Source organism: Barbus barbus (genome assembly GCF_936440315.1).
Source record: "Barbus barbus genome assembly, chromosome: 16".
In the NCBI taxonomy this organism is placed as follows: Eukaryota; Metazoa; Chordata; class Actinopteri; order Cypriniformes; family Cyprinidae; genus Barbus; species Barbus barbus.
Genome location: NC_136744.1, coordinates 9183639 through 9197503, shown reverse-complemented (window position 1 = coordinate 9197503; position 13865 = coordinate 9183639). Strand labels below are relative to the sequence as shown.

General features: G+C 36.8%; 1 protein-coding gene across 6 annotated transcripts in view; it reads right to left on the bottom strand.

Moving 5' to 3' along the window:
- Positions 1-13865, bottom strand: part of LOC306882837 (kinesin light chain 1) — a 41308-nt gene that overhangs the window by 4351 nt on the left and 23092 nt on the right. For 3 of the 6 annotated variants that reach the window (XM_079437772.1, XM_079437775.1, XM_079437773.1), the window contains exons 9-15: positions 13387-13560; positions 12635-12734; positions 11455-11507; positions 10153-10220; positions 9926-10034; positions 8405-8566; positions 1493-1623 (exon numbers count right to left, since the gene is read on the bottom strand). In XM_079437772.1, coding sequence (XP_079293898.1) covers positions 1493-1623; positions 8405-8566; positions 9926-10034; positions 10153-10220; positions 11455-11507; positions 12635-12734; positions 13387-13560 — 797 coding nt within the window. Of the gene's footprint in view, positions 1-1492; positions 1624-3033; positions 4819-8404; positions 8567-9925; positions 10035-10152; positions 10221-11454; positions 11508-12634; positions 12735-13386; positions 13561-13865 lie in introns of those variants that run through there. The other 3 variants (XM_079437774.1, XM_079437776.1, XM_079437777.1) reach the window with 2 other exon arrangements.

Genomic DNA, 13865 nt, shown 5'->3' with positions numbered 1-13865 from the left:
ATATGATGGCAGAACGTTCATTTCTTGGTAAACTATTCCTTTAGGACTGAAAAGACTGGTTTTTATAACACAAAATTATACACTAAACAGACACCAAACAGGATCTGCAATGGACCGTTTTCATATTTTCAGGATTCTCAGATGCAGAAGTTGTCATAATTGGCTAAATTTCTATACGTACAGTGAACTGGAGACTTAATATAAAATAATACTTAAGAGAAAATATAAAAATTTTCTACATTTACTAGAAAACAACAGTGGAAACGCGTCACAGCCTGTGAAAAGGGTCACTTGTAAAGGGAATTTAAAAAAATAAAACCTTTGCCAGGGTGTTGGTAGACAGAAGGTATAAAAAGATGAGAAGAGGTTAAAAAAAAATTGGGTAACACAGCAAATGAGACCACAAGACAGAAAATGGAGGAAACAGGCATGCAGCAGACAGCAAATTTGCACGGAAATGTTTATTCAAAATGAAACAAATGTACAACACAGCACAGAGAAATAAAAGTCCTCAAATAAAGAAAACAGATCCAAGCAGACATAAAAAGGCATCAAGAAAAGTCACCAAGCAAAAAGGCATAAAATATGAACAAAGTAATCATAATAACACTGGCCAGAAAAAAAAGTTAAAATGCACTGAATAAATAAAAACATAAATTGCATTTTACAGGGTAAGGAGAGAAAGTTAGTCACATCTGGCAAATCAGATGCTACAGGAACCCCAGTAACAGACACAGGCGAGTTGACCTCAACACACCGCATCAAAATGTCAGCCGTTAGATGTCAATTCAGGGTTAAACAGGTTTGTGCATGTGCAAAAAATACAGTCCAGTTAATAAAGCAAGCAAATTCCTTCATCCACTTAAAACTGGGTGAGAGAGAAAGAGACTTTGCACATACCGGCAGAGGACTTTCCTTCAATATAACGTCATCACAATGTGCAAAAACCCATCTCCATGTAGTAAACCTCCTGCCTCTCTCACATTAAAGAGCTCATTCTATAAATCCCTTTTGAAAACCTTGAGATGGGAATTTTTTTTTTTTTGGTGTCATCCAGTGTTAAAGAGTAATTCAGATTGGGATATTCACCTTAATTCACTTCAGCCTTTCCATATTTACAGTCCCAATAACACTTTAAATTATTTTTAGAAAGTCTAATGACATCATTTCAGACATATATCTGGTTATCCAGATAATTCTGTCCCTCTAGGATCCTAAACTCAGGTACTCCGTCTTGATCTCTGAGATCTACTCCAGAGTTTAGTTAAAACATTTTAACACTGTCTTCCCAAAAGTCTGACTGAGCATGTCCCTTCCCCAGTTTTTAAACCACACGTCAGTCTGCTATTCCAGTGGATGTTGTGTTTGAGGTTTAATGGTCACAGTGTCACGCACGCCTACCAACCATTGTTTAGTCCGTAGTGGGAAGGTTTTGGGATATTGGAAAGGGGAGGTTTGGTCTGAGAATAGGGAGGGAAGTGGTGATAGTTACCCAGGATTTTTGGGTTCGTTTTCTCGTAAGCCACCTCCTTTGAGCTTGCGGACCAGTTTCTCACTGCTGCGCCGGATAGAGGCCCGCAGTTTACTAAAGGAACCGCTGCGCTTCAGCGAGCCCGAGCCGTCCTGCAAACAGAAAAGCTACAGCGTCAAACCACAGATGCTCATTTACATACTGCACAATGAAAGAGGGCACCGTCCACTGACACATGCTCATTAAGAACACTCAGGCTTAGTGACCACTTACCTGGTTTTGTAAATATGGTCCTTGGGGTGTTAGATTTAAAGGGACAGTTCACCCAAAAATAAAAATTCTGCAAGTTTTTTGTTTCCAAACCATAACCCATAAGTCATATAGTTATATAATGCACATCTGAAGCAATTCAGAAGACTTTGATAATTCCACTTGAGTCGTATGGGATACTTCACAATGTTTTTATGATCTTTTTAAAGCTTGAACATTTTGGTTGCATGGACTTTAAATGGATAGACAAAAATAGTAAGAATATAAAAAATATTTTCATTTGTGTCCTTAAGATGAATTAAAGTCTTATAAAGTTTGGAACAATATGAGGGTGAGTAAATGATGACTTTATTTTTTGGGTGAACTATCCCTTTAAGGTTATTTCCAAAATAATATTATGAACCATTTAACCTTTCACTACAAATACCTAAATTCCAAAGCCTAAAAAAAATTAACCCATTTAATTTACCTAAAATGCTGAATCTCCTTAAATATGGCTTACACATGACCACAGCTACAAAATAAATTCAGCTATTTTCTTTTCTAGAAAGAATAAATAGAGTCCTTATTTATTAATTTTCTTTTAACAAATTTAAATGTAGAACAAAATTGAGATTTAGTTTGAATTTAAAGCTAGATTACAAGCATATTTAGATCAATATTAATACATATACAAACTTAATGGAATGGATATAAAGAAAAATTTTATTAAATAAAGACTAAAAAATTCACCATTTCTTAATGACATTTCTTAATGTCATTCCTGATTACTTCATAAGAATGATTACAAATTATTAGATAAATAGTTATTTATAAAAAAATATTAAAACTGTATAGAGACTGCACTCGCAAATTAAATAATTATTTGTAAAAAATATTTTAAATCAATTTTAAAACAAATAGTTTTAAATTTAAAAAAATCCTTTAAATTCCAAGATCTGAACATTTCCCATGATCATATGAACCCTGAAATATCTTTACCACCGTCTGCTCTGCTGCAGTCTCTTCTGCTGCGACCTCTCACCTTTGATCCCTGAGCCTGACTATTCATCCAGGAAAACGAGGAGGGGTTGATGGAGGGGGAAGGAAGGAGAGGGCTGAAGAAGATGCAACACTGACCCAGAAAAAATCATGACCAACACCTCCATTAAAAAGACAAGCTGTTACAGCAGTCAGTCACACACATCCAACCCACACAAACACACCAACTTTAGGCTTCAATATTTGACCAGAAAAACACACACATATGCATTCAAAAACAGATGAAGAGAAAGAGCACACAGGCAGAGGCTGTGGTGAGCAAAGTCAGTTTTATTAGAAGTTATGAAAGACAAGATGCAGCAACACACCAGAGAACATGTTAGTAGGAGAAAGAAAACAAGAGCATCAGATTCTACAGACATGCTTCTATTCGTCCCATCTCATCCCTCTCACCAACCCATCTCCCTCTCTAGTGTTCTACTATATACAGTGCTCATAACAATGGTCAATATGAAATGTTTGAAAAAGTGTGTGGAAAGCAAGACTTGGTCTATACAGAAGCTGAACACCACAACCATGCCACAATTATGCACTGCACTGTGAAGTGTGTGAGAGACATAGCATTACAGGGCTCACTTTCAGACAGAGCAGGTCAGAGTTCAAATGGCTCCCAGCACTACAAGACATCGAGGGGAACCAATGAGAACTAAGCATCACAAGCCCTGCAGCATAAACCAATGCTAACTTCAATACAAGGGAAGCTCTGTTCACAGCATTTGTGGCTTAATGGTGATTTGCACCATATATAACCATATTTATTTTGTGTTTTATTTAGTACAGAGAATATGCTATGTCTCATAACACATTTTTATAGTCCACAAGACAAAATAGTCATTTCAATAAATTAAGCTATATTCTGCTATTATTCTAATGTTTTGTTATAGAATAATGTTTTTGTTCAGACTTGTGGATGTGGATATTACTTACATACATACACACACACACACACACATACATACATACATACATAATATGTAAATAAGTTTTAAAAAGTAGTATAAGTTTTAATAAGTCAGGAATCTTGACAATTTACTGCATTATTGTAACCTTGATTTTTACTTTTTAAATTTGAGGAAAGAGATGAAATAATTTAATCATAATTGACATTATGCCAAAAATGCTGTTGAGTTTAATTTGTATTGAACCCAGAACATTGCTTTTATGGATGATGTACAGTTTGTTAAGCACAGACATTAGAGTTGGCTTTGTTTTAATTATCTTTAATATCTACTCTGGCTAAGGTTTATTCTGAGGATCTGTCTTCAATTAAAGATTCATCTCATGTCGTTCCAAATGTGCGTGTATTTTCTCGTTACACAGCTCTTTTACACAGACTTGGAATATAAAGCAAGACATGGACTATTTTTTTACGGTAGCTTGACAGATATGGTCAATATCAAGAAAAAAATCCACTTGTGTTCAGTAGAGAAAAACAACAGCAAATAGGTTTGGAGCAACATGAGGGTGAGCAAATAATGACAGAATTTTCATTCTTGGATGAACTATTGCTAAAACGCTAAAGCAGCTTTATTAAGACAATATAGCTGAGATGGAAATTCCAGTCAGTGTTAGAGATGGGAAGGAAAATGGAGGATAGTCCCTCTAGAGTAATTGAGCAGGAAAACAGAGAGTGTTTACTAGGAGAGAGAGCCGTATACAGCACGAGCTCTACGGGAAGTTAATTAGAGACACAAAGACATAGTGGCAGCTTACATCCCAGATGAACAGACAAACAGTTAAAGAGACTGACAGACAAGAAGAGATCTCTCTTCTGACATATTACAGAGTGACAGATTATTATAGCGTTGCGAGATAGAAGAGAGACTTAGTTAAGCTTTGACAAGAAGGAAAGGCCAAGGATCTTGGCCGGTCGGGCCTGCTTTAGCCCACTTATGCCCACAGGAGGAGGAGGAGGAGGAAAGGTGCTGTTCGGAGAGAGGAGACGAAAAACAGCAAAGCTGGAGAGGGGGGTGAGGAGGGCGTCCGTCATGCAGAAGGTAAGTTCAACAACCACAACAAGGCATCTGGAGTTACACCTGCCAACCACACGAGAAATAGAGAGAGAGAGAGAGAGAGCAATGCAAGAGGAGGCAGATTAAGTACACAAGGAGGAGAGAGAGTTTATAGAGAAAGAAGAACAGAGACAAATTGTTATATTATTAGGGAGGCTGAAATTGAGAGTACAGACAATGAAAGAGACAAAAAAAAAAAAAAGAGATAAAGGAAGCGAAACAAAAGATGGGATGGCAGTAACGACTAAAACATACTGTATGCAAGCAAATGAACACAAATGCTCAAATTGCTCAAAAAAAACTTGTCTTATACCTGCATTCTTAGAGTTGCCACAAGGGGCCACAACCTTAATTTTTATGAAGATTTGCAAATACTTTTTGTGCACAAAGAAAACAAAAATAATGACTTTATTCAATAATTTCTTCTCTTCTATGTGTCTTCAACACATGTTCACGATACACCACGATGCATGCGTGTGGTGCTGCTGACAAAGGAGCCAGCGTTCTGACATATAAAATTAAAGCTGAACCACTGATGTCACATGGACTATTTTAACGATGTCTTTACTACGTTTCTGGGCCTTGAACATGTCCGTTACATTGCTGTCTATGCAGGCTTTCAGAAAGCTCTCGGATTTCATCAAAAATATCTTCATTTGTGTTCGGAAGATGAACGAAGGTCTTACAGGTTTGGAACCACATGAGGGTGAGTAATTAATTGACAGTTTTTATTATGGGGGAACTAACCCTTGAAGTCAATGGATATTTTGAATGATTTTTGGTAAAATGCCCGAAACATGGTCTGTGGTCAACACTAGCTCAATAGGCTATATTTTCACATTTTACTGTATGACAAAATACACCAATAAAATGCCATTTGTGCCATTTTGTCTTGAAAAAGATGGTTGGTAACAAGTGGCGAAATAAGACTACAGCGATTTTCTGGGAAATTAAACGTCATGATGCCAAAAAAGTAAATTCATCTACTCAATAGTCTGCTTTTACAGCCTCTTTGTGTTTACACTTGCAAGCTATTCAAATGCAATTTTCCAACTAGTAGATTTTAAATAAAGATATAAAGAGTTGTCAGAAGCTTAGTGATGGTGATGTTGTATGACCATGTTCTAGTTCATTTATAACCTAACTGTAGCTTTTCACTTCTGCCAATTAAATTTAAGCTTCAAAGTCATGTTTATTTGTCAAGATTCTCTTAAAAAACATGTAAGAATCGTAAAATTTTGTTGGTCACAGATCTTTTTTCTCTGCAATAATTCAAAAGCAAATGTAAAAAATGTGATCAGCTTTTTGTCGAGGGAACCAGAGAGATGCTAACTTCTGATTCTAACAAAGTTGTGTTTACAAGGTACTGGCTGATAAATGTGCCTTTGAGGATGATACTGAACTGTATTTGCCAGGTTTTTGGCATTGCTCTTTATTCAAAGGATGCTTTGATTGCATATAGTATGTTATTAAGTAGGAGGGAACATGTAAATGGGTATTAAAATTAGCTCATCCTGAATATACTCCTCAGAAGAACAATAATTAAGGCATAAAAAAAGCAACTAAAAGCTGGAACAAAACAATGATCCAAAAGATAAAGCAATTATTGTGACGCTAAGATCACACATGGGATCATGTGCTTGTTTTGAAGAAAATGGCCAACCGAGATAAATTCAGCATAGTAGATTTATTTAGAGGCCAAAGCCACAGGCTGTTTTCCATGAGTCCATTCCATCAACCTTGGGCACGGTCTAAAAATGGCACAATATCAACCCTGAGGACCCATTGATTTGTGCAATCTGATACATTATGGACCTCAGATTTGACTGGGAGAGGCGTATGAATAGATGAGGGCAATGGCATGAAAACAGGCAGACAAGAGGTAGAAAGCAAGAGGAGATTTTACAAGCACGCATTCACAAATAGGATTAGAGCAAGCATTCAATGAGACAAATCAGAAAAACACACCAGGAGTACAGAACACACAGCCCATGCCAACATGTGAGTGACCCCAACATGTACGTCAATGTGAGATTTTGCGGATTATATGCTGTGTGTGTATGTGAGTGCCTGTATATGTAAGAAAAACAAATGCATGTTTGCAAAAGAGATTTAGACAGTCTAATACTACAGAATATAGTGAAGTCCTGAGCCATATGTGTGTGAGAGAAGAAACAAGGGCATTTAAGCAAGAAAGACAGAAAAGGGAAATTCAGGTGAATGAGGTCACAGCCAAACCAGCTTGATGGGAGCTGCCCACAATCTGAGTTGGGTGGGTTCTCGCCAGGGGGGATGCTGATTGGTTGTTTTGGCACTATGGTTACTGTTGCTACAGCAGCATAAAAGTTGTGACTCAGATTTGCAGAGAGACTACAGCAGAGGTGTGATGGTCAAAACAGCAGCTACAAAACATCTGCCTTAGAGGAGAAGAGTTCATGTGCATCTAATGAACTGTTACAAAGAAAAAGTTAATGAATAAATTCTGTTTAGGTTTATGACGAGTCACATCATTTAGTGTTCATTAAAAAAGTTTTTTTTAAAAAGACAGCAACTGCATGCATTTCAATTATTTCATAAAACGAAGGTCTATCAATAATACATTTTTACTCTACATGTTTTTCATATATACACACATATTTCATATTAATTCAATTAATTATGTAAATGAAACATTATCAAACATTTATATTATTGAATATATAAAGTGTGCTTATGTATACACTACCACTTAAAAGCTTGGACACACCTCTTACAATAATAATACAAAATTATAACAAAGTAATAAATGTAATGACATAAAAAAATAATGTAATTATTATTATTGCTACGATTATACATATTAACATTATAATAAACAGAATCGGTTAACAAAATTAACTTCAAGCATTTCTGCATAAGACTTTAAATCAAAGAGTTTGAATATCATACATAAATTCAGGTAAGTGTCTCCAAATGTTTAACTGGTAGTGTATTATATATAAAAGAATATGTATAAAAAGTATGTACTAACAGTATGTACAATGTGTTAATTCAGGGTTGAAAGGGTTAATAGGGTTTCAAGTCAGGCTACTTTAAAGCACTAGAGGCAAACAGATCAGACACTCAGCATGAGGACTATGACTGCAACAATGTATGGAGTCCAACACTATTTGAACCTCAGAAACACAGGCCTGGAAATGCCCTCTTGAGGGTCTTTCCACATGCCATTCTTAGGTTTGTGAGAGCAACAGTGCTGAACTGACTTTGGTTATTTTATACTTTTGATACTAAACCCCATACAAGCCACTGCAACCGATCAATAGTCCTCTAATCATATGAGACAATATAATTATCTGCATCTAATTTCCGGTTTGATCTGCTTCCCGTTTCAAATTAAGCATTTGATCAATGCACTGGCACAGATGCAAATGCATTACTCTTCATGTAATCTAATTCTGGATGTGAGGTGGGGTGAATATATTCAGAGGCCTAGGAGGAGCTTGATTGTGTCCTGTCTGGTCAGAATTAAAAGCCAATATCCTTTCACTCTATATTTCTGCCTGCCAGGACTCAGAGTGACTGACGGGGCACTGTATTGTGTGTGAGGCTGGGCGGTGTGTACTGTACTTACCCCGTTCCACTCCACGCTCATACTCACTTCCTCTCCTCCGTCAGGGCCGCTTTCGTACTTCACCGTGTCAGAGGTCAGGCTCTCACGGCTCCGCTGCTTCTCTCGTACTTCAGGGTCTCCCAGCACCTCCGCCACACGCTGCTTATGTGCTGTGTCCAGACCCTGCAGGAAAAGAGACGAGACAACACGCTGAAAATCAACAAATATGATCTGAAATCTTTTTCCAACATCCAGCAACCTATGTATCCAATTACCTATTTATAGAAAATTACAGTGACGGTATATTCTAGTAAATCCTAAACATTGTAGAGATTATTTTTTATGATATTTATATGGCACTTTTTGTCCCTTTTTCAAGCTATATCACCACACGTTTGTTGTATAGAAAAGTCATTTTAAACATTTAGAATAAAGTGATATATTTTTCACACATTTTATTTTATAATAAATAAATAAAGAATAATAAATTAAATCGTGACAATAAAATATTCCACTGCTGAAAAAAAGCTTTGAAAATTAAGATTAAAAAAAAAAAAAGATTTTTGAAAGAAGTCTTTCCCAACAAGGATACAGTTATTTATAATAAAAAAAATTAATAAAGTAAATTACAAATATTATAACACACTGTGAAATATATATATATTAAAACAAATCAAGTCAAGTTTTCTACTTTATATATTTTAAAATGTAATTCATTCATGTCATGGTAAAGCTGAATTTTCACATAATCCTTCAGAAATCAATCAAATATGCTGATCTGATGCTCAACAAACATTTGTTATTATTATCAATGTTGAAAAGAGTTTATTTTTGTGGAAACACTGACATACCACCATTCAAAAGTCTGGGGTAAGTGCGTTTTAAAAAATTAACACTTATTTAGCAAGGATGCATTATATTGATCAAAATTGGCAGTAAAGAGCTTTATAATGTTACAAAAATTATATTAAAAAAAATGCTGTTCATTGAACTTTCTATTTATCAAAAGAATACTGACACAGTAATAGGAACCATTATTAATAATTGAGCACCAATAATAATAATAATTAATAATAACTATTGTTGCCATCATAGGAATAAATTATTTTTTAAATACATTCAAAAAAAAAATTTAAAGTTATTTTAAAACGTGATATTTCATAATATTACTGTTTTTATTGTATTTTTGATTAAATAAAAGCCTTGGTGATCATTAGAGATTTCTTTGAAAAACGAAAATGTATGTATGTATGTGTATATATATTAAATAATACATTCATTATAATTACAATAAATTTTAGCGATGACAAAACCCATTTCTGTCATGAACCATGTCCCCCCACAGAAGAAATACTGATTAACATAATTGCAAACAAATGAGCTTTGTAACTGTAATAGCATTACAGAAAGCTTTAAACACCTGGCTGCATGCCTAGCTAAACCTTTATGAGGCCTTAATAAAGATCTATTGAAACCTGAGGAACATGTTTCAATTCACAGTTCACCTTGTTTATATCTGACCAACAGACTACACACACACACCTGCTTTCTGGAGCGCAGAGCCGCCTCCTCCAGAGTCTCCGCAGCCTCAAACTTGCCCTGTCTCCTGTAGAGAGCTCCGAGATTCTTCAGCGTGGTCGTGACAGTCGGGCTGCAGGCGGTAAAGGTCAGACAGGAAAACACTTCATTGTGATGCTGCAGCGGTAACACTGCACAAACAAATGTGTATATTTGTATCAATGTATGCAGCAAATGAGGATATATCTGACCTGTCGACTTTACAGGCCTTGTACCAGCCACCATACTCTCCAAACGGAGAACCATCCTTCTGCTTGCCCTGAAACAAAGAAAGCACAAATACCAATACTCTCAATACCACAATTATTGGACATTTATCTGATACAATTGTCTGACATCAACAGATTACCAGCAAATTACTAAACTACTATTCTATTGATCTAAAATGAAATGAGGCTGGGAAAATTCACATCTAACACCCGCACCATCAGCACTGGAGCTCCTCAGGGCTGCGTTCTCTCCCCACTGCTCTTCTACCTCTACACCAACGACTGCACCTCTAAAGACCCCTCTGTCAAGCTCCTGAAGTTTGCAGACGGCACCACACTGATCGGCCTCATCCAGGACGGTGACGAGTCTGCTTACAGACAGGAGGTTAAGGAGCTGGCTCTCTGGTGCAATCTTAACAACCTGGAGCTGAACACGCTCAAAACTGTGGAGATGATCGTGGACTTCAGGAGAAACCCCCCTGCACTCCCCCCACTCACCATCATGAACAGCACTATAACAACAGTGGAGTCATTCAGATTCCTGGGCACCACCATCTCCCAGGACCTGAAGTGGGATATTCACATTGACCCCATTGTCAGGAAGGCCCAGCAGAGGTTGTACTTTCGTCGCCAGCTGAGGAAGTTCAACCTGCCACAGGACTTACTGAAACAGTTCTACTCTGCCATCATTGAATCCATCCTCTGCACTTCAATAACTGTCTGGTTCAGCTCAGCTACCAAATCTGACCTCAGAAGACTACGGAGGGTAGTCCGGACTGCTGAGCGAATCATTGGTACAACCCTCCCCAGTCTCCAAGAACTGTACTTATCCAGAGTGACCCCTGACATCCAGCATACTCCCTCTTTGTACTGTTACCGTCTGGTCGACGCTACAGAGCTGTGAGAACCAGAACAACCAGATACAGAAACAGTTTCTTCCCTCAGGCAATCCATCTCATGAACACTTGACACTAAACGTGGAACACACAACTATTATACATTATTTATTCACCACACATACTTTTTTCATTTCAAATTTGCACATATCAGACCTGTACACACACAACTGTCTATATTATATATTGTGTTTTTGCTGTTTTGTACATTGCCTATTTGTATATTATTCTTTTATTATCCATGTCCTGTCCTGTTACTGTCTTTCTGTTGCACTGTGGAGCTTCTGTCACTACAACAAATTCCTCGTATGTGTAAACATACCTGGCCAATAAAGCTCATTCCGATTCATTCATTCTGATTCTATTGTGCTGCTTGATCTGTTCTCACCTTGCTTTGTTCTTCTCTCTCCTCTGCATGCATCCAGATGGGTTTATTTTCATCTGCAGGGGGAAACCAAGGGCATAAAAACAGCATCAGTTCAAGCCCAAGCCCATACACAGACATGCACACCAAACCATTAGGTTCAATATAATGAGTGATGGTGTTCTAGTGCCTGAGGTGATCAGTGAGTTGAGTTCACTGACAGAAACAGTGGGAGCTTTTAGCTTACAACTGAGCTCTCTGTTAGAGCTTCACAACTGATCAACATCTTTACCTGTCAATGTGTGTGAATGAGCAAGTAAGAGAAAGAAAGAGCATACTAGTGCAAAAGTCAAAAAAGGAGTTTAAAAGATTGTGCATAAGTGACTCAAAGTGTGCAAGCGTTAGGGATGGCCGATATAAATATTATCTTGATATTTTTAGTCTTCTGGCATGAACACATTTCAGTATTTATATTGTATTTTAACTGAAATTGCTTAAGAGACATTTTACTACACAAACATACAGCTAATTAGATTTAATTAATAAGTCAATCAATCAATTTATATATTATAATGTTCACATTGTTATTTACTTTAAGTTTATAATTTATAGTATTACACAGCAATATTTACATATAGTTCTTACTAAAATATTTAAATACATGAAAAATGGAACATAGCGACTCGAGCATTTGTGACAAAAAAAAGGGGTTGAATCAATGTTTTAAATTGATTCACTAAAACTATGGACAATAGCTTGAAATTATTCATGGAAATAAATCACACTTTCCAACAGACAGAGGAAATATTAAAACATATGAAATTTTATTAAACCATTTCTGGCTGAGCTCTCTCAAGCGATCTCATGATTACAAAATTAATCTAATGACGTAATCTTTAGGAAACATAATGGCCAGATATTGTCATTTTCACAATGACGATTAACTTTATACTACCAGCAACATCATTACACATAATGAATAAAAACATATTTCCCAGCTCTATAGAGCATGTGAAGCTTCACTATGAATTATATGTGAACTCCAGTGTGCTTAGCCGAGCTGCTGCTGAAGGCATAAACCCTGCTTAAAAGTCTGTGAGTTTTAGTTTTGAGTAGAATATTATAGAGCAAATTTAAATACCCTATAGAGAACAACATAAAAAGATATTCTGAAAATGCTTGGGTCATGAAAAATCACACATACCATCAACACAGCCAAACTCTCTCTCATGGGCTCTGGTGAGGATCTCTTTATACAGAGTCTCTGCCTGCTTAAACTTCCCCTGCTTCAGATAGCATGAAGCCTGAGAAAGAGAACAAATGGGTCATTAATAACGATGGACTTACTTGAATATTTTTAGTAGATAACAACAATCACATTTTCCAGATTTCACTTGAGTAAGTATATTTATTGATTTTATTATGTGCAGAAAAATGTTGATAGACACCATCAATACACTATAATAAATGCACCTAATTAATTAGAAATAAACTAGTGCTTGTGCTTGTTTGCAGTTGGTAATTTGATCAGTAATTGTCTGATGACTATCAGTGGCTGCTACATTGGCACATCTAATCATAACCGGCAGAGAGCCGAAACCTCAGTCTGCTGAAAGATGTCTGAATCTGAGCAGGCGTATTTACTCTAAAAGCTTCTTCCATTACACTAAAAGCTGAATGATCCATATCTGACGTGTACAATCTGCTGAGACGACAGAAATCCTGCAGCAAATAACACCGCAGACACCACACCATATGGTTGCAAGTTAAACAAAAGCAGACCAGTCAGAAGATAATTTCAAAATGAACCTGTTGTATTGTAATGGGATATTTGACTGCTAAGTAAGACAATCTGTAGAAGGTTTTGTTTTCTCTAAACATACTCAGAAATACATATATCCACAAATGGATGTTGTTTAAATGAATGCAGAGAGTGAAGTGTGAGTGTATTTGTACCAGGTTGTTTTTGGTCTTAGCCACATTGGGGTCGTCAGGGCCCAGTTTAGTCTGGTAGATCTCCAGGGCCCTCTGGTAGTAGTACTCCACCTCTTCATACTTGCCTTGGTTCTGACACAGCAAGGCCAGATTATTCAGTTGCTTGGCAACATCAGGGTGGTCCTTCCCCAGCACCTGACACACCAAAACAAACACACTGAAGTTATTCAGCTGCTTTAGAAATCATCACTCGTACACTAATTGAAGCAGTTTACACTCACCCACAGACAGGGGATAACCAGGCTATTCAGCTGGTTAGATCTATGAGTTAAATATAGCCACTCTGAAGGGCCATTCAACGATTTTCTGCATTCCACTGCACTGCTTTTCCATTGTTTTTCTATGCAAACATGCACTAGATGAATGTGTTTGACCACATCTTTTGCAATGTCTTGCACATGACACAGCATTATAAAAAGTTCCATGTTTTTAGAACGCTG